The sequence below is a fragment of the Tupaia chinensis genome, unplaced genomic scaffold, assembly GCF_000334495.1.
Source record: "Tupaia chinensis unplaced genomic scaffold, TupChi_1.0 Scaffold000421_1, whole genome shotgun sequence".
Classification (NCBI taxonomy): domain Eukaryota; kingdom Metazoa; phylum Chordata; class Mammalia; order Scandentia; family Tupaiidae; genus Tupaia; species Tupaia belangeri.
In genome coordinates, this window is record NW_006159926.1 from 672,972 (window position 1) to 693,933 (window position 20,962).

The 20,962-nt window shown below is 46.6% G+C and overlaps 1 protein-coding gene across 1 annotated transcript in view; it reads left to right on the forward strand.

Annotated features, from left to right (window-relative positions):
• CHD7 (chromodomain helicase DNA binding protein 7) overlaps window positions 1-20,211 on the forward strand; it is a 165,631-nt gene extending 145,420 nt beyond the window's left edge. The window contains 16 exon segments of the mRNA XM_027774295.1: window positions 1,562-1,651; window positions 2,173-2,276; window positions 3,611-3,740; window positions 4,134-4,206; window positions 4,369-4,426; window positions 5,980-6,208; window positions 6,454-6,662; window positions 7,139-7,650; window positions 8,018-8,177; window positions 8,817-8,974; window positions 10,458-10,685; window positions 11,127-11,570; window positions 14,892-15,113; window positions 16,098-16,238; window positions 16,462-16,566; window positions 18,198-20,211. Coding sequence (XP_027630096.1) covers window positions 1,562-1,651; window positions 2,173-2,276; window positions 3,611-3,740; window positions 4,134-4,206; window positions 4,369-4,426; window positions 5,980-6,208; window positions 6,454-6,662; window positions 7,139-7,650; window positions 8,018-8,177; window positions 8,817-8,974; window positions 10,458-10,685; window positions 11,127-11,570; window positions 14,892-15,113; window positions 16,098-16,238; window positions 16,462-16,566; window positions 18,198-19,112 — 3,778 coding nt within the window. The 3' untranslated portion in view covers window positions 19,113-20,211.
• The last annotated feature ends 751 nt before the right edge of the window (window positions 20,212-20,962 follow it).

A 20,962-nucleotide genomic window follows, 5' to 3' on the forward strand; every position in this document is an offset into this window, starting at 1 on the left:
GGACCCGGTGGCTTAAAACTCACGCCGGGCGCGTGTGCGTGCGTGCCCAAGATCCCGAGAGGAGAATGGAGGAGAAGGGATTGCGGCGTGACCATCCCCCCTGGGGGGTGATTTCTCGCTTTCTGTCTCTATGTCTCTCTCTGTCTGTCTGGCGAGCGCACGCGCCCTACAGTGAAAATCTCTCTCCAAAAAAAAAAAGAAGTGGTCTTTTGGCGAAGCTGCCCCTAGTTGTCGTTCTGATGTTTTAAAGAGTAGTTGCCACATCCAAGTCCAAGGTGACACTGTGACCTTGCATACGTCACCTGTCTTCTAAAAAAAAAAAAGAAGTGGTCTTTTGGCGAAGCTGCCCCTAGTTGTCGTTCTGATGTTTTAAAGAGTAGTTGCCACATCCAAGTCCAAGGTGACACTGTGACCTTGCATACGTCACCTGTCTTCTACTTGTATCGGCTTTCACATTCATGAAGTGGAAGTTACAACTTCCCTGCCTCGTCACGGGGTTACTGTGAAGAGCAGGTGAGCTGGTGTATGCAATGTGATACGTCGGTCATCAAGCCTTGCCCAGGTACACGGCAGGCTCGTCCAGCTTGGGCAAAAGCACTTGGTGTTTTAACTGTGCCGGCCAAGAAGACGAATCTGAATGGACACCAGGCACGGTCCAGCAGAAGTTGCTAGATTTGGAGTAGACATAGGCCTTTGAGATTGACCAGGTAAACCTTTTCTCAATAATTATGGCTTTGCCACCATAAAAAAAAAAAAAAAAAAGGAAAAAAAGGAAAAATCCAAGCAGGATTGAAAATCTGGTTTCTAGAATTCCAAGGTTTTAAAAAAATGGATTCCTTGAAAGTGACTAAGAGTATCAATGAATTGTACATTTTTAATATTTTTATATTTTATTATTATTTTAAGCTGTGGCTTGGGTTCCCTGTTAACATAAACCAGAAGGCATAAAAATGCTTAATATTCCTTAAGGGAGAGGAGTGAGGACCCACCTCCCACACCACCCCCATCACTGTCTTCCTTTCTCGGAAGCAAAGTTGTATAATCTGAAAAACCTGACATTCCATATTGAGGGTTTATTGTAAGGTAGTAAAACCAGATTTTATATCTCGTTTATTCCTACAACTTCTGATGTGCTTCCAAAAATGGTATTAAGGCAGCAGCTGAGGAAATTTTATGAGATAATGAAGCAGAACAGTTACTGAAAGCCATCTGCTCAGTTGTTTACAAACTTGCTTCAATACTTCAGAGGCAATGGTAGGGTACGTGTCTAAACTTCACAAGCTGCACTAGGTAGAACTAAATGAAGTGCGCCTGGGCTGGGCTGAGCTCGGTCCCTCTCTGTGCAGTGTGAGCGGTTGCCAGGCAGGCCTGTTGGAAGCCAGCAGAAAGCACCACACAGAGGTGATTATGTGCCACCATCTGTCACGCTTCAAGCCTACCATACAGCATGGCTAATCAGCCTTGGCAGGATGATGGATGAACAGCAGCAGCTGCCAAAAGCCACTGTTGGCAAACAGTCCTGAAGTTAAGAACTTTTTCCCCCCTCTGTCTTCCTCTCCAGGGTCCTGCTGCGTGTCCGCATGCTGTACTACCTAAGACAAGAAGTTATAGGAGACCAGGCAGATAAGATCTTAGAGGGTGCTGACTCAAGGTTAGTGCGAGGTACCTCTGAGGTAATCTGGGGAGTCGGGAAACATCATGGGTTGTGTCTTGGGACCTTCATAAACCCTTACTAGCTCATCTCCTTCCGTGTATCTTGAATGCAGCGTCCATCCTAAGAGCTTGGCGCTGTGACAAGGCCGTTTCTGTGTGCGTGTGTGTGTGTGTGTGTGTGTGTGTGTGTTCGTGTGTGTGTGTTCGTGTAAAGAGGTGTAAACTTAACTGCTGGGTGTTCTGAGATGAGCTCTAACACCAGGATACCATGTGATGAAGTTCATTTCTGGTCATGGTCGAAGGTGAGTGACTTACGCCCTTGCTCTTCAGCTTTGCTGATAGCTCCCCACCACACTCAGATGTGTATTTGGGGAGAGAGGGCACGTGAGTGTGTGTAGATAGCATAGTCATTCTTTGGTTTTTGTTTTGTTTTGTGTTTTTTGTTTTTTGTGGTTTTTTTTGCTTTTTTTTTAATACCAGCATTTCTTTTAAATATCGTTTAAATGGTCATCTTTCTAGCGAGGCCGACGTGTGGATCCCTGAGCCATTCCATGCTGAGGTTCCTACAGACTGGTGGGATAAGGAGGCAGATAAGTCCCTCTTGATCGGAGTGTTCAAACATGGTAAGTGACGTCTCTGTTTGACTGCATCTCAGCTGGATGACGTTGTCTTTATTTAGAACTCTTTGCATCCTCTTTTCCAAAGTCATAATATTAATGAGAATAGTTCCAGAGGACTCTTGGCGTCTACCATTTTTCCGTACTAAAAATCTAATATGAACTGTAAATATCAGATGCTGTTTTTGAATGTTTGTTGAGTATTTGAGAAGAAAACATTTCTTTCTTGGCTGTAAATAAAACCCAAACCATATTTGTTTTAATAATAGCCAAGTTGTACTCTAGCTCTCCCTAAACTTTGCTTCAGCACGGCTTCCCTTGCTAACTCTGCCAACCAGTGTCAAAGTGGACGGTGGGCTTAACCTCTGCTATTAATCTGTACAAGTGCCTCCTGGGCTTTGTTCCAAGCAATATTTCACAAATGTCAGTGCTGAGAACTCGCGGCTCCCCTGAGTGGGATGCAGCCTTGTTAACTTTGAAAGGCTGGGGATGCAGAACTGGCATGATATATACAGTGAGCGATTCCTGATTATAATCCTAATTCTCTGGAGGTCGTGGAGGTATTCTCAGCAGCCCAGCCTGACTAAAGGGGAGAATGATGGCTTATAAAACCTTTCATGATTACAGTTTGGCTTGCGGCTCTACAGCAGTTAGGAGCGGGGTGTTGTAGTACACATCCTAATTGAATTGTGCTGCTCTGCCTGTGTACTGCAGCCGTGTTTTGTGAGCTCAGCCTCAAAATCATTTTCCCGCAGTGCACTGTTGGGATCTGCCATTTTCCATCTAGTCAACTTGGGCAGTCAAAAAGCAAATTGCAGTTTGAAAACCATAGAGGGAACAGTGTCATCTTACTGACATGCATCATCCTAAACCCAATAAGACAGGTTCGCTGGCCTCACGCATGCGGGGATTTTTCAGCCAGCCATGCGAGTTCCTGCAGGACTGAAGCTCTTCACAGGGAGGGTGGGGGAGGACTCGGAGTAGCCCTGCAGAGGTCATGGGGGAACATTACGGAGCCTTTTCAATGTCAAGCAAAATTAGATCTTGGGGAAAATAGGGTCAGAAATCCTGCCAGGCACCTTTCAGATATTCCAAACTTGCTTTTCTGTTAGTATTTGTGTTAATTCTGGTAATATCCCCACAGTGTAGCGTGGCCCCCAGAAGCTTCCCTAGGATGAGTGTCCATGAAATGCTCCCCTGGAACAGGTTTAAATGCAGCGTAGACAGGAATCTTGAGCGGGGAGCACACTTGGTGTGCTGTGGCGGTCTGCGACCCTGACAGTGACGGGCCCTCCTTTGTTCCCGCGTCCGTGCTCCGCGGGCTGTTGGGCACGGCACAGGCTATGAGAAGTACAACTCCATGCGAGCTGACCCTGCGCTGTGCTTTCTGGAACGAGTCGGTATGCCCGATGCCAAGGCCATAGCTGCCGAGCAGAGAGGAACAGACATGCTAGCAGATGGCGGTGACGGGTAAGAAGGACATTTTAAAATTTTAATAAACTTGATGTCGTATCACATCTATTGGCAAGGTTCGGTCCTGACACCGCACCGTGCCCTCGGCTGCATCTGGTTTGAACTTCAGTGGTGTTTACCAGTGCGGTCTGTGTGTATGGCACTGCGACTCTCCACACAAGATGCATTGTCTCGATGATCTGAAACTCGTCTGTCTTTCTCACATACCGGCCCCCTGACCTGCCCCAGCTCCCCCTCCATGGCCGCCTGCTTTAAATACTGAGAGGCGCTTTTGATGTCCAACCCAGGGCTGCCAGTAGCACTAAGCAGCGTGCTGCTCCCACCCCTTTTTCTCTCTCTCGTTTATCAGTGTGCATTAAACAGTTTTCATTTTGTTTTAATTCTACTTAGGGGAGACTTTGATAGAGAAGATGAAGACCCAGAATATAAACCAACCAGAACGCCATTCAAGGATGAAATAGATGTAAGACCTGGAGAGCTTTGGCTTTTACAGCACCATTAATATCTTATATGCCCAGATAAGACTTGTTAAGTTTCCTTTATAGGTCATGGTCTTGTCTTTTAAGCGATAAAGCAAAACGAGACCCTACACTAACATTACTCTGTGTCTTGCTTTACTTTCAAGGAATTTGCCAATTCTCCTCCGGAGGACAAGGAAGAGTCCCTGGAAATACATGCCACAGGTGAGGCCCCAGGGAAGCCCATGGAGCAGTGCACCGAGTGGTCATCGTTCATGTCCGGGGGACCCGTACAGCTTCACAGTGGTGGCATCTTTAGATGGTTTCTTCTACACTTGGCCTGTCACTTCTGTGAATAATTTTAATTTTTGCTTATGTGGGGTTTTCCCTTCATTGAATTTCTTTGCTAGGATACGTTTTTTTCTTTTTGACAGATCCATTTTACTGTACACTGATTATTGAAAAAGTTTAAGCATCTTTAAAATATACCTCTTGGAAGTAGGCATTGCTAAGTATCTGAAATATTGCCAGTTTATTTAGAATACTGACCTTTTCCCCAGTGTAAAATCATTAAGCAGTAATTATGTGATTTTTTTTTTTAATGTTCAAGATTATTACAATTTGGGAAACAGCAGTTAGCGTAATGGCTATGTCACTGGACTCCCACGTGGTCGACCGCGGTTTGCGTCCCGGACCCGGTGGCTTAAAGCTCATGCCGGGCGCGTGTGCGTGCGTGCCCAAGATCCCAAGAGGAGAATGGAGAGAAGGGATTGTGGCGTGACCATCCCCCCCGGGGGGTGATTTCTCGCTTTCTGTCTCTATGTCTCTCTCTGGCTGTCTGGCGAGCGCATGCGCCCTATAGCGAAAATCTCTCCAAAAATAAAAGATTATTACAATTTGAGGGACCAGCAGTTAGCATAATGGCTATGTGGCTGGACTCCCATGTAGTCAATTGCAGTTTGAGTCCCGGACCCGGTGGCTTAAAGCTCATGCCGGGCGCGTGTGCGTGCGTGCCCAAGATCCCAAGAGGAGAATGGAGAGAAGGGATTGTGGCGTGGCCACCCCACCTCTGGGGGGGATGATTTCTCACTTTGTCTCTCTGGCGAGTGCATGTGCCCTATAACATAAAACCTCTAAAAAAATTTTTATTACAATTTGAGCATTCCTAATCTGAAAATATAAAATCTAAAGTGGGCCAGAACCCAAAAAGGCTTGAGCACCAACACAATGCCACATGTGGAGGAGTCCACACCTGATCTCACGTGACAGATCATAGTCAGAACATCGCAGTCCCAAACACTGCGTGCAGTCACCCTCAGGCTGTATGCACTCGGTGTGCGTGAGATGTAAGTGAATTTCTATTTAGACTGGAGCCCCTTCCCCAAGATCCGTCATTACCTACGTGCAAATATTCCAAAATCTGGAGAAATCTGAAATTGAAACACTCCTGGGCCCACGCCTTTCAGATAAGGGATCATTTGACCTGTGTGATAAGCACATTATAGGAGAGCACCCTTATGCAGTTCCTGCTCTAAAGCCTGTTTCTTCACATAGGCTGATAACGTTTTCTTTTTCACCCCAAGTAGTTAAAAAGGAAACAGTTTGTAAGTTCCATCCTAACATTAGTCCTTATTTATATTTTTAAAATGAGGGCACAGAGATGCTGTTTCCCACACTGTCATTTGGATGTTAATGAGTCATCTTGTTTTGTTGGAAAGATCCTGTGGATTGCAAGACTGCAGCTCCACATTTCAAAAATACTTCTTCCACTTCCCCAGGCAAGCACAGTGAGAGCAGTGCTGAGTTAGGCCAACTCTACTGGCCCAACACTTCAACCCTGACTACACGTCTGCGCCGGCTCATTACTGCCTATCAGCGCAGCTATAAAAGGCAGCAAATGAGGCAAGAGGCCCTAATGAAGACTGACCGGCGCAGACGGCGGCCTCGGGAGGAAGTGCGAGCGCTAGAAGCGGAAAGGGAAGCTATTATATCTGAGAAACGGCAGAAGTGAGTTTCTTCGGGGTTTCATGCAACTACTGGGACATTCCCTTCCTCTCCGCTCCTCTAGGCCCACGAGCGATAAGAATCTCCTCAGAGATAGTGGCCACCCAAGAAAGTCGTCTTATGCCCCAGAAGTTTGTCCCCTAAGCCCAGAATAAATGCATCAGGCCTGGGAGGGAGAGGAGAAGAAACAATACTTTCTAAGCCTTTTTCCTCAAGGACAGTGCAAACTATTATCTTCTTTGTAATAGGTGGACGAGAAGAGAAGAGGCTGATTTTTACCGTGTGGTTTCCACTTTTGGGGTTATTTTCGACCCTGCGAAACAGCAGTTTGACTGGAACCAATTTCGAGCCTTTGCCAGACTTGACAAAAAGTCTGACGAGAGTTTGGAGAAATACTTCAGTTGCTTTGTGGCTATGTGTCGCCGTGTGTGTAGAATGCCCACCAAGCCAGAGGATGGTAGGTACCTTAGCACCAAAGGTCTGTACTCACAACCAACAAAGTGAAAATAAAGCATAGGGTTTAAGGTGTGCTTGGGTTTTCTCCAAGTAAGTACATGTCCTTCCAGGGACCAGACAGTGGCTCAGCAGTTAAACACGTTCTCCAAGGCAGTCCCACGTCAGAAGGTCGCCAGTGCAGGTTGCGGGAGACCTCCCTGAATGAATTCCACATTTAGACTTTGGTCCCCTCATAGATCCCCATGAGACATCATTACATATGTGCAGTATTCCGAGATCTGGGGAAAATGTCTGAAATCAAAGCACTTCCCATCCCAGGCATTTCGGATCAGGGGCGCGGGCCCGTGGTTTGTGCCGGCTGTGGCCGAGGGTGGATCGTGGCAGGAAGACCCTGTTGGGGGTGCTGTATCTCTGTCTCTGTCAATCACAGAAGAAATAAATATACTTTAAAAAAAGAAATGTCCTTCCGTGTTCCAGAACCCCCCGACCTGTCCTCCATGATTGAGCCCATCACGGAGGAGCGCGCCTCTAGGACGCTGTACCGCATCGAGCTGCTGCGGAAGGTCCGCGAGCAGGTTCTTCATCACCCCCAGCTGGGCGAGAGGCTGAAGCTCTGCCAGCCCAGCCTGGATTTGCCCGAGTGGTGGGAGTGTGGGAGGCACGACCGAGACCTGCTGGTGGGCGCCGCCAAGCACGGCGTCAGTCGGACAGACTACCACATCCTCAACGACCCCGAGTTGTCCTTCCTGGACGCGCACAAAAACTTCGCTCAGAGCAGAGGGGCTGGAAACATGGCTTCCTTGAACCCCCTGGCAGTTGGATTTGGCCAGACTCCTCCCGTCACCTCATCTGCTCACATGCAAGATGAAAAGGTGATGGAACAAGCCGAAGGCAAAGCGGAGGAGTCTGAGAACCTGACTGCCAAAGAGAAATCCGAGGTGAAAGAAGAGGAGGAAGAAGCCGAGGGCGGGGAGACGGAGGCCAGCTCTGTAAAAAGCGAGCTGAAAGGCGTGGAGGTCGGCGCGGACGCTGGGTCCAAGTCTATCTCAGAGAAAGGTTCTGAGGAGGATGAGGAAGAAAAGCTGGAGGATGACGATAAGTCAGAGGAGTCTTCCCAGCCTGAAGGTAATGCCCAGCCAGTCGGGCCTTACCCGATTTCGCAGCAACCCACCGTGAGGGGGATGCATTGTTTCCATGTAGCACAAGTGAACGTGAGGGAGCAGTCACTTACCGAGTACATGTTTTAAAGTAACGACAGTATATGATGCTCAATTTGTTTTGTTCAGGAGTAAAGAGTTGGAGTAGAAGCAGAAGTGTAGCCAGTCTTCTAAGTCACTGCTACAGCCAGCACGCCAGGAATGCGAGACGGAGGCCAGCTCTGTAAAAAGCGAGCTGAAAGGCGTGGAGGTCGGCGCGGACGCTGGGTCCAAGTCTATCTCAGAGAAAGGTTCTGAGGAGGATGAGGAAGAAAAGCTGGAGGATGACGATAAGTCAGAGGAGTCTTCCCAGCCTGAAGGTAATGCCCAGCCAGTCGGGCCTTACCCGATTTCGCAGCAACCCACCGTGAGGGGGATGCATTGTTTCCATGTAGCACAAGTGAACGTGAGGGAGCAGTCACTTACCGAGTACATGTTTTAAAGTAACGACAGTATATGATGCTCAATTTGTTTTGTTCAGGAGTAAAGAGTTGGAGTAGAAGCAGAAGTGTAGCCAGTCTTCTAAGTCACTGCTACAGCCAGCACGCAGTAAAAACCAGGCACCAGGTAGCCCTGCCCTGCTCTAGCTGGGACCTGCATACTTCAACTGAAACAGCCCTTCCTGTGTGGAAGAGCAGAGGCTCCCAGATCAGAGACTTGGCTGGCTTTCCGCCACCTCTGAGAGTTACTTCCATTGCACAATGCCCAACGGCTGGTGAGGTAACTCCTCTGAGCCTCTGCTTCCTCATCTATAAAATGGGGAAGACCATCTACGTTCAGGGCTCACTGCAAGCTTACAAATCCAAAGATTTGTAAAATGCCCAGTATTCCAGCCATGTAGGAGGTACTCCGTAAAATGGAAGTGATTGATATGCAAATGTTTAATTGTGTCCTCTCTAAACTTCAGTTTCAGTGATATTCTGGTTGTGAGTAATGCACACTAACTCATTTCTCAGCAGGAGCTGTCTCTAGAGGGAAGAATTTTGATGAAGAAAGCAATGCTTCTATGAGCACTGCTAGGGATGAAACCCGAGATGGATTCTACATGGAGGATGGAGATCCTTCAGTAGCTCAGCTCCTTCATGAAAGAGCATTTGCCTTCTCGTTTTGGCCCAAGGTTGGCAGGGTTTTTGGTCATCATTGTTTCTTATGTAACTGACTAGAAGAGGTACAGGGTGGATAAGATCTTTCTAGCTTTTTTCACATAATTTTAAGAGAAACCATGATATAGTATATGACGTCTATAGATTTTTCTTCTTTTTTAAAGAATGATCTGGAACAGCCCAAAGGAGAAAAAAAAATCTGTACAATACTTTCGTAATATGATAAGGTGACACGAAGGAAAGAGAGGAGAGAGAATTGTTTATATGGATAAGCCTTTGGCTTGTGGCGTTTTAGGTTGTTGTCTGGTGTAATCCATAGGTGATTATTTCAGTAGATTCATCCTTTGACAAAATAAAACTTTTAAAACTGTATGGTTTTATTTATTTATTTATTTTTCATCTGAAGCAAATCTTTCAGATTTTAGATAGCCGAGGTTTAGAAACCTACCATTAACTTGGGAGAGGCTAGGTGGTTGACCCTTTAGCTCCAATACAGTTTGAGATAATTCCACATGTAGTTAGCTATAACCAAAAGCAAAATGGAGATTGCTTTTTTGGCTAATTAGCATAATTTTATAATAAATCTCTGTAATGTTGGGCCTGTTTTTCTGGGTGGAGAAATAATCATCCTAATCACCATAACAAGGCGGTCTGGTTTTAAACAACACAAAAAGCAGGCTTCAGTCGACCGTCTGCAGGCTGGTCTTCCTCAGTGTTAGTGTTGTTTATGAGACAAGGTGAAAATGTTGCCTGAAGAGTGTACTTTCAACGACACTGTTTTCTTCTCTGTATACACATCCCCTTAGTTTCCTTGTTAGGCTAATCTTCCTTATTAAATAGTTTTCCAGATCAGTCAAAGGTTTGTAGTAGCAGGCACTTTTAATCTATGGAAACTTGGTCTAAGAGCTGTAATTAGAAATTTTTAATGTACACGCTTCAGTGAAATTGGAAGTGATAATAGGTGGGGAATGCAAATTGACATTCATTAGGTGTTCCTAGGTTGGTGCCCATTTCATAATGCTGAACTTTATTAATAGTGACGCTAATGATGTCCCACTTCCTGGGACACAGGCGATCCAGCCTGTGGATGCAAAGGGCCAGCATTGAGATGCTGAGAGCAGCGGCCATTGCCACCCACGGACATCCACCGCGGCTCCCTGTGGAGCCTGAATGAAGTTACTGTTAAAATGGGATGTTTTGAAGGTGGTGGCTACTCAGTTGTTTATTTTATGTAGTTCCATAATCATAATTGAAAAATAGTAGCCATTTAGGACCTTCCACCAGAACAAAATCATTTTTACGGGTTGTGTTTATATACTTCCTTTAGGTTTTCTTTTTCTTTGTTTTTATTTTTTTGTTTCATTCAGTTTTTTACTTTTTGCCCACCAATGGACTTTTACCCATTTTTTGCTCTTTGGCATCTTGATGGGTTTATTTATCTAGTAATTTCACCCAGGTCTTTGTTACAATTTCATGTGACTTCTCTTCTCCCTCCAGGATAGAGTAATGATAAACCGATTAGACAACATCTGTGAAGCGGTGTTGAAAGGCAAATGGCCAGTAAACAGGCGCCAGATGTTTGATTTCCAGGGCCTCATCCCTGGTTACACACCCACCACCGTGGACAGTCCCTTGCAGAAGAGGAGCTTTGCTGAGCTCTCCATGGTCGGCCAGGCCAGCATTAGTGGGAGTGAGGACCTCACCACTTCTCCCCAGTTGTCGAAGGTACATCACAGTTGTTGGTTTTTACGGTTTAGAGGGAGCTCACTCTTGGGGCTGGATGGTGGCGCAGCAGTAACTTGACACTCTGTAAGGTTCCGAGTTCACGTCTGGAGACCTCCCTGAGTATGTTACTGATGTTACTGGCTGAGGATAAATCACAGTGTTTAAACCCTGATGGGGTGCTATCTCTGTCTGTCTATCTTGCTCATGGGAAAAGTAAATAGACTTTAAAAATATAAAATGAAGGGGAAGTCAAAATCGCAACTCAGAGAGTTCGTGTTTCACTAGTGCTACTTAGAAGCAAAAAGGTGACAGTTTTTTCTACCGTGTTCACCAGTCATTGTGTTCAATTCCTCAAGCTTGCTCCTCCTCTCTAAAAGCCAGCCATGGGGTAGATATGGTTTGGGCTCATCACAATTCTCTTCTGTTGGACATTTTCAACAGGAAGATGCCCTCAATCTCTCTGTCCCTCGCCAGCGAAGGAGGAGAAGGAGAAAAATTGAAATTGAGGCCGAGAGAGCTGCCAAGAGACGCAATCTCATGGAGATGGTTGCCCAGCTTCGAGAGTCTCAGGTGGTCTCAGAAAATGGACAAGAAAAAGTTGTGGATTTATCAAAGGCCTCAAGAGAGGCAACAAGTTCTACCTCAAATTTTTCATCTCTTACTTCAAAGTTTATCTTGCCTAATGTCTCAACCCCGGTGTCTGATGCCTTTAAGACTCAGATGGAGCTGCTCCAAGCAGGCCTTTCCCGCACACCCACAAGGCATCTGCTTAATGGCTCCCTAGTGGATGGAGAGCCCCCCCTGAAGAGGAGGCGGGGAAGGAGGAAAAACGTGGAGGGCCTTGATCTGCTTTTTATGAGCCACAAACGGACGTCATTGAGTGCAGTAAGTTGGGGAGCTCATTTCCATTGTGTATGCCTACACTGACAGCCAGGGCCCTGCCGCACCAACAGCCTGGGCCGTGTTCCTCTCAGCAGCACAGTATTAAAGTTGGCTTCAGAGTCATGGCTCTGAGCTGGAAAATTGTGTCGATAGTTGATACAGATCACTCAGCCTAAACCAAGCGTAGCTCCAGGATTTATTCTTCCCAAGGTTCTGATGTATCGATCGCTCTCGAAAGAATAACCCAAAACAAAACCATGTTCTTCTGAGCTTAGAATTGTTCTCTCTGAATTCCTGAGGTGGAAAAACTTCTGCTCTTAAAAATATTGTATGTTTGGGGGCCTGGTGTTTATTTGATTAGTATAAATGTTTGGTTGCAGAGTTTGTTCCTATACGAAGCCAGTGACTGTAAATTCTCCTCCCTCCATAACCAGGTAGTGTAAGAATCTGAGCTGCGTACTTGCTAAGCTAGGTTTGAATGAAATATATGGGCTAGTGGATTTTGACATTTCTTGTTTCAATTCAAAGAAAATGAATGTAGTGTAATCAGACTAATTCTCTTTCCAGTCTGCTTCAACCTCACCACCTGAAAATGTGGTACTTGATGACAAGAATTTTACCAGCCAAAAGTCCAATTGCATGTGCTGTTTTTCTTAAAGGGTCAATTAGTACTAGGTGTCTTGACCTGTCGATTTGAACACATCATCCCAGAAGCCCTGGAGCTCCTGGGCTGAGGCTCTGAGAAGCCAACATGCCCTTAGACTTTCCCTTGGGCAGCAGGACACAGGTTGGGAAATACTGAAATTTGAGACTGAAGGAAGACAGTTGTTTGTTTCAACATGCTTTTCCTTACCCTGTCCCTGTCGTTAACTTGCCCACTTTCTATTTCTAAAAAAAAGTTGGAAAAGGTGGAGTCGAAGTTGAGAAATGTCAAAATAATATTCACTGAATTTTGTCTTTTAGTGTAGTCTAATTAAAATGGAAGCATCCAGGTGGTTAAGAGTTAATTCTCACAATTGATTACCAGTGCACCAGTCGTAATAATGACCCTATTTCTTGATGGTCTAATTACTCTTAGAATTTTGTAAAAAGACAATTTATAGGGGACCAGCTACAAATTTACGTGTGTTCCGTAAGTTAAAATGTTATTTGTAGGGGTGTGGCCCTCACAGTTGTATCATCAGTGAATAGCCTTTCTGCTTGAAACGGCTTCGGCACTTGGCTAGGTTTTATTTATTGAAAAATTCTATTTTTATGAACACTAACAAACGGGGGAGTTTCTGCAGTTAACACTGTCTCCATTTACCGTGGTGTTTAATATTTAGATTACGACATTCTCGTCTGTGGGCCAGGTGTGGGAATTATAGCAACCCAGCTGCTGTTTTCCTGTGGCAATACCCACCCAGTATTAAATTTGAAGCTGATTTTATTCATTTTCCTTTTTTAAAAAATTTGCTACAGGGATGTGTGCACTTGCTGGAGAAAGAAAGTGAGAAAGCAACCCCTCCCCTCCCCAGGCGAGGGCCATGGCCCAGTTCCTTCACTCTCCTCTCCAGCTTTTAGACACGCATACACACACAGACACGCACAAACACTCATTTTCAAGCCTGCCCGTCTAGGACTTGAACCATGCATCCAGCTGGGTGAGATCCGGCTGCCTTAGCCACCATGCCACCTGGCTGGTCCCATTTCATTTATTTTAAAACATTGCCAAGAATCTGTTAGTATTTTTCTCTTTCTGTAGTCACAGTCAGTAACCTGGTTCAGGACTTGGAGAACTCTCCGTAAGCCCCAGATGGTGCGTTTTAAGGCTATGTCTACTCCTCTCTCTCCTTAATTCGGGGACTTGGATTTCCCCAGCTGCTGCTGTGTCCATGCACATAAAACGTGAGGAGAGGGCCGACCGGCCTGTAAGTAAGCCGAGTATGGAGATGGAAAGGGCAGTGTTACCGAAATGGAGCAGGACAGGCCCAGACGTCGCGCACTGTGCCAGCTCTGTGACTGGAGACTGTCTTGTGCGGCTGTGAAAGGAGAGGCCGTGTTCTGCGATGTCGTGGAAGTTGGCCCTGCCCCTGTGCCGGCACTGGGATTCCAAGGATCAAGGCCTGACTGGGGCCTGCGGTAGAGAACTCAGGGCTCGGGGTGGGGTGATGGATAAGGAACAGCTACTGTGGTTCATCTGCGGGCCGCGACCAAGGCAGGGCGAGAGGGCTTTGTGAGCCCAAAGGAAGGCTGGGAGTAGAGGACGGAGGCTGTGGGGAGGAACAGAGGAGTGTCCCTAGAGATGACCCCACTCTGATTAAGTTGCGAAGCTCGTGTTGGTCATTTCTAAAGTTGGGAGGGGAGATGAGGCAAGCGAGAGCTGGCGTTTGCCGTGAACCGGAAGTCGTGGTTGGGCATTGGGCGATGAGGCCGGAGAAGTGGGCTCGGACAAGAGAAGGCAGGATGCAGGTTGTAGAGGGCCTTAACTGCTGTGTGAAACCACAAGGGTTTTATCCCGAAGGCGGCAGGGCCCTGGTTATGGGAGACGTGTTAAGTAGGGGCCTGACATGACAGAGCTGCGTTTCCGACTGCTGACTCCAGTGGAGCCGTGAAGGGGCTGGGCTGCAGCAGGTGGGACTGGAGGCAGGAGGCCAGCTAGGACTGCTGCGTCACATGGCTGGGGAGGGACAGTGGCCTGAGCCAGTGCAGGAGCCATGGGACCAGAGACATGAGTGTCTGCAGGTGGAAGGGACAGTCAGGCTAGCAGTAGAGCTGGGCTGCAGCTAGAGTGGTTCTTCCCAGTGTTGCCACACACGCCTTACACACAGCATCGCGCTCCCTCTACAGTTACCCTGGGCAGAGTGCCGGCGAGGGCTGGGTCGGTGGGAAAGCCATGACTCATTTTTGCATGGAAAAACAGAGAAAAATATGTCATTACTTTCCCGACGACCTAATATAAACTGCCTTCGGAAACATTTAATTTATCTTTGATGACACTGTCCAGGGATTACCCAAGAGAGGCTGAGAGGCACCCTTTGGTGCAGATCCAGCCTGGATGACACTGCCCATGGTGTACTCCCACTGGCTTGCTTAGGATCCCAAATCATAGAGCCTGGCTGGCGACGAAGTGTACTAGTGACTCATTTTACGGTGTGAGGAATGAGGTAGACGTTGCCTTTTCTAATTCGATAGCTGTTCCCAAACGGGCATCGTCTCGAGTAAGATTTTTCCCTTTTCAGTCAAAGGTCTGTCGTGCTAGGATGATAGCATTTTCTTGGGGTCAGGTGTTGCCAGAATCTCTGTCCTCATGTAAGAATTCAGACCATTGTCGACTTCCTGCAGGAGGATGCTGAGGTGACCAAAGCTTTTGAAGAAGATATAGAGACCCCACCAACAAGAAACATTCCTTCTCCCGGACAGCTGGACCCCGACACGCGGATCCCTGTTATAAATCTCGAAGATGGGACTAGGCTGGTGGGGGACGATGCTCCTAAAAACAAGGATCTAGTTGACTGGCTGAAGCTGCATCCCACCTACACCGTTGACGTGCCAAGTTATGTACCAGTAAGTGTTGCATGCGTGCAGCGGCATCCCTGTCTGGGCCATGCCCATCCCTCACACCTGACGTGGAAATCCCGACAGCCTGTCCCTAGGCCTTTTGCATAAATGTCTCATGGTCAAAGGCCAGTTCCCATTCTTTCTCCTTGTCTTCTGTCCTAGGAAAGTGGCACCAGGCCTGTCCTCCTGAAGGGCAGCCTCTGGGTGTTTGCGGAGGTCTCGTGCCTTTCTTCACTTGGCTCTCCTCCCACCCCTTAAGATGTGGTCTTGTCAGTTACCCCTTGCATGATGTGGTTTCCAGGTGGCCTCAGTACTGGGGTGACATCTTGAACACGCCTCGGTCTCCCAGAGTGCTGTGAAGCTATAATTTCCAGAGGTCTGACCCATCAACACCGCCCACGGTTTTTATTGGCCGTGTTTTATGTAACTTCCGTTCATGTCTTATGCGGCAGTGAGACTGCTAATATCACCAGGTGATTGAGCACGTTAACTGTCAGCTGGCCGTGCTGCAAATCTTACACTTTGCATACTCTGCAATAGGATGTTTTAAGTTAAATGTAGGGCTTTATAAATATGTTGTTTTGTTGAGTTCGGCCTACTGGTCTCGCCACAGGGCATCGCCTGTCAGCAGATGTGCTCTCACCGCTGTGCACTTAAGTCACTGACTAGAAATTAGTAAAGGTAAAACAGAAGGCTTCCTTTAAAGCATAAGATGGCCTGGGTAAACATTCGAAGGAAAACTTTAAGTGGGTTATTGATGAGCAAAAGGAAAAACATATTTTCAGCTTAAACGTTTGTTTAGCTCCTTCATGGCTGGGAAAAGAAAGGAGTTTCTCAGACTTTCAGTGATAAGCATGGTTTCTAATAATTAAAATGATTTTTCAAAACACTTCTATAATAATAGAAAATGGATAGCTCCCTTTGGCATTGACTTAGAAATGAGTCAAATGAAAATACAATTTTCCTTAATACATTTCTTTTCTCTTGCAGAAGAATGCAGACGTGCTGTTTTCCTCGTTTCAGAAACCGAAACAGAAACGACATAGATGTCGAAACCCTAATAAATTGGATATAAACACTTTGACAGGAGAAGAAAGGGTGCCTGTTGTCAATAAACGAAATGGAAAGAAGGTAAACTGAGAAAGGAAACTGAGCTCTGCGAGGTTTCTCATCCCAGAAAGAAGTGTTTTATTCCACCATGTTCTTTTCTAAGGTTTCTTCCAGAGCCTGTTTGTGTGTGAGGATAGACGGATGGGTAGACAGACAGATAGATAGAGGAAGGAGAAACCTGTGGGGAGGGGAAAAGGGGGAATTTGTGTTTCTTTAAAGTCATTTTTCCAATGCCTCCTTCCAGATGGGTGGAGCTATGGCACCTCCAATGAAGGATCTGCCCAGGTGGCTGGAAGAAAACCCTGAATTTGCAGTGGCTCCAGACTGGACTGATATAGTTAAGCAGTCTGTAAGTATAAACTCCACATTCTGTCAAGAAAAAGATCTTAGACCAAAGTGTTTTTCTGAGGTTGTCTTTATTTTCTGTTGCCTTTAGTTACTCAGTTGTAACTTAGTCCTCACTTTAAAAATGGACATAATACATCATTTTCATACATCGTTTCATACATCATTAATATATCATCATTTCTCACATTAGTACATCATTAATCTGAAGTGAATTAATTTGTCAACTCCAATTTAAAAGGATTGTATAGAAATATATATTCACAGTCTTCAAAGTAGATTTACTCCCGAAAGGAACACCCAGGTAAGCGTACGTTCTGTGGGATTGAATTTTTCATGTTTGAGATCAGTAAAATTATTAACTGTGATTTCTGATTTTTTTTTTCCCCTTGCTAGAGGGCATGTGCATTCATTGGAGAGAGAGAGAAAATGAGAAAGCAACCCCCCCAACCCCATGGGAATCGTCACACCACAATCCCCTCACCTCCATCTCTCCTTTCAGGATTTTGGGTGCACACGCACACATGACTGGCATGGTTTTCAAGCTGCCAGGTCTTGGCCACGTAGGATCCAGCCGCCTTAACTGTCATACCACCAGTTAATCCTGATTACTGATTTTCAATAAACAAGTAGAAAAAGAAAAAAACAAACAAACATGTAAAACAGTTTTTTTTTCTTTGTTTTTAAAATTAGTTCATATTATGCCAGTTCTTTTTCATTTGTTTGTTTAAAGTAGACAGTAAAATGGACTTTTCTTTTGGTGTGCACTTCTACCGTCTTCCCACATGGGTGGTTTCGTGAACTGCCACTGTCACCCGAGGAGGTTCTGAGACCACCGTCCCTTTCTCTCAGCACACGGAGATTCAGCCAAGTGTTTGCGTGCATCCAAAGTGTGTCCCTCTCCTCTGCGAGCTATGCTCCAGTGCATGCACACGAAAACATCTAGGTTCTTCCAGGTTTCTGAAATGAAGGCTGGAACTGCTGTCAACAAGTGTTGTGTTCACAAGGTCCCCTATGAACATTTGTGTACATAAGGTTTCCTTCCTCCAGGATAGATACTAGCACGTAGTTTTCCTTGTATTTCAATTAATTTTTTTCTCCTCTTACGTATATTCACGATATCCAAAACAACACATTATATACACATATAGAACCTCCAATACTTAGTGTCTACAACTGAGTATTTTATGTTCTGTACTGTGTATAATTTTCATCCACACAGCATCTCTTTTTCAATTGGCAGACAGGTAGTTGGTTGCAGGAAAACCGGTTACTCCCCGTGCACAGCGTGTCGCTCTGCTGTAGTGCCCGGCCTGTGCTGAGGGCCGCAGCCGTCCCCTGCCCTCTGAGCGCTGTGCCTTGAGTGAGTTATGGGCGCAGCTGACTTGGCATTTACCTGACTGATAGAGTAGCCTGTAATAGTTTTTCTGCAATTCAGCATAACTCGGCAGCATGACATCCTGGTAAGAAACAGGACTCTGGCTTGCGCCGTCTCACGGTGGAGCTCTCGCAGTGGAGATGATCGCTCGCGGGTCTCCACTGGGCCCGCCGGTTCCGGGTGTCCCCGAGGCCGGCGCTGCCCCTGGGTTTTCTTCCGCACCCTGACAGCCACTGCTTGCTCTCCCTTTCCCTCAGGGTTTCGTGCCCGAGTCGATGTTTGACCGCCTTCTCACTGGACCTGTGGTGAGGGGAGAGGGAGCGAGCCGGAGAGGAAGGAGGCCCAAGAGCGAAATCGCCCGAGCGGCCGCCGCCGCCGCGGTGGCCTCCACGTCGGGGATCAACCCTCTGCTGGTGAACAGCCTGTTCGCTGGCATGGACCTGACGAGCCTTCAGAACCTCCAGAATCTCCAGTCTCTCCAGCTGGCAGGTCTCATGGGCTTCCCTCCAGGACTGGCGACAGCTGCCACCGCCGGAGGCGACGCGAAGAACCCTGCCGCCGTGCTGCCCCTGATGCTGCCGGGCATGGCGGGCCTGCCCTGCGGGTTCGGGCTGGGCGGGCTGCTCAACAGCCCCCTCTCCGCTGCTGCTGGAAACGCCACTACTGCTGCGAGTCAGGGCGAGCCCGAAGACGGCGCCGCCAAGGTGGAGGAGAAAGGAACCGAGAACGAGGACGAGAACAAGGACTCCGAGAAAAGCACAGATGCTGTTTCGGCTACTGACTCTGCCAATGGATCTGTTGGTGCTGCTACTGCCCCGGCCGGATTGCCCTCCAACCCGCTCGCCTTCAACCCCTTCCTGCTGTCCACCATGGCGCCGGGCCTCTTCTACCCATCCATGTTTCTACCTCCAGGACTGGGGGGATTGACGCTGCCTGGGTTCCCGGCGTTGGCAGGACTTCAGAACGCCGTGGGCTCCGGTGAGGAAAAGGCTGCTGACAAGGCCGAGGGCGGCCCCTTTAAAGATGGAGAGCACCTGGAAGGCAGCGACGCGGAGGAGAGCCTGGACAAGACGGCAGAGTCCTCCCTCTTGGAGGACGAAATAGCACAGGGTGAAGAGCTAGACTCACTGGACGGGGGGGATGAAATAGAAAACCATGAAAATGATGAATAACCAGTTCCAGTTCAAGTGTTTAAAACTTTTGACAAGTGGTAGTCCTACTGTTTACACTCACAGTTAATGTTCATACCTAGTTTTATAAGCTGTTCTGTAACATAGTGTAGCAAAAACAAAAAAAAAAAAGAAAAAAAAAAAGTCCAAGTCATGTTATTTTAGGTGTGTCAAAAGGTATCTTGGTCATTAAGTATTGTGCAGTGCATTATTTATTATCCCTAGGAGAGATGAAATTGGAGAGGTGATCATGTCTTTTTAAGGACACTTACATAATGCTCTGCTTTTTTTTTTTTTTCTTCCTTTTCCTTTTGGTACCATTGGTATTATAATAAAGAGCAATTTGTAACCGAGTGGCACTGTGGAAGGAAGTGCTGCTCGAAGGATTTATGAAGTTAATTTAATTTTTTATTTTTAATTTTTTTTTTTTTTTTTTTTTTTTTTGCTGTGAAGGTCAAGATGAGATTTACCATACATATCATACGTGCCCATTCTTTTCCCTTTCTGACCGTGGGGGGCTCCCACCCTTGCGCATGCACACACGTCCATACACTCTGACAATCTCCACCTCGGTGTGAACGCCTCTGTCCCCAGGCGCAGCAATAATAAGGCAGCTGTTGAATGTGAAGGGTCCCTTTGGAACATTAACCTACTGGGAGAGTTCTTGCCAGACAGAACTACAGTTCCATTGTCTTGTGGTCTTGTAATGCACTGGTATAAACAAAATAAATAGATGAATTAATAAAGAGAGAGAGAAGAGAGAATCAGGTACCTTTTTTAAATTAAAGGACTTTGTTACTTTAGCCACAAAGCTAAAACAGCATTACCTCAGCTCTAAACTAGCCTTGAAGTTTACAGACATGACTTTGTAAATGTATTGTTTTTCTTTGTTGTGATGTCCTTTATTTTTTTCCTTTGAAAACTGCTATCATGTAAGATAAATTGTAAATTGCTGCCAACTGTAGTAATGATGCTTTTAATAAAAGTGACCCATGATATGCAGCGCTGTAATTAGAGAATGTAGTACGTAGGGAACTGGTGTTCGCTCTATTTTTTGTATTCGCAATAGATGCAAATACAGCATTCTGGCTTTTGTACAGTTTCTTGATCTATCCTCTTAGACTGGCTTAGCCGATGGTAATACGCTAAACTGATTGTCTCTGAGACTAGACAGGAAGGAAAACCTTGAATTACCTCCACCCAGCTCCACTCCAGATATCTCAACAGAAATGCACACAAAAACCTCCCATTACTCCCTCCGAAGGGCATCTGGGCTGAGAATACTTAGAAATGTGTGCGGCGTGTGATAATGTGGTACACTGAAGAACAAAAGGGCAAAAGAAAAATGAGGCTTTAATAGGCACAATATCTAGGTCATTTATCCTTGGTTAATGGGTAGAAAAACACAATGCCGGAGTGTCAGCAAGGGACACAAAGGCGCTCTGGTGTCCTGCAGACCCGCGCTTGATGCCAGAATCCAGTGTGTGGAAAAACCCATGTGGAATGAAAGCGGCCCCACTTCAGCACGCAGGCACGCACGCACACGCGCGCACACAGCCTCGAGGCTGCTGAGGAGTGGGCTCTTTTGTGGCCCTTGGTGTTTGAAATAAAATACAACTTGAGAGAGGACAGTTTTCACCTTTTTATGTCACCCAAACAAACACAAAGCTGTATTCCCATGCAGTTAAGAAGAAAGGAGAGGTGGGGTTAGGTTGGTTTTGTGTGGATGGCCTCCTGCACGCCCCCACCCCCACAGTCCATCCCCTACCCAGGGTTCTCCCAGGCAGATTGCCCGTTCTTTGGGACAAGGAAATTCAGTCGTATCCTGGAATGAGCAGACACTACTGTGATTC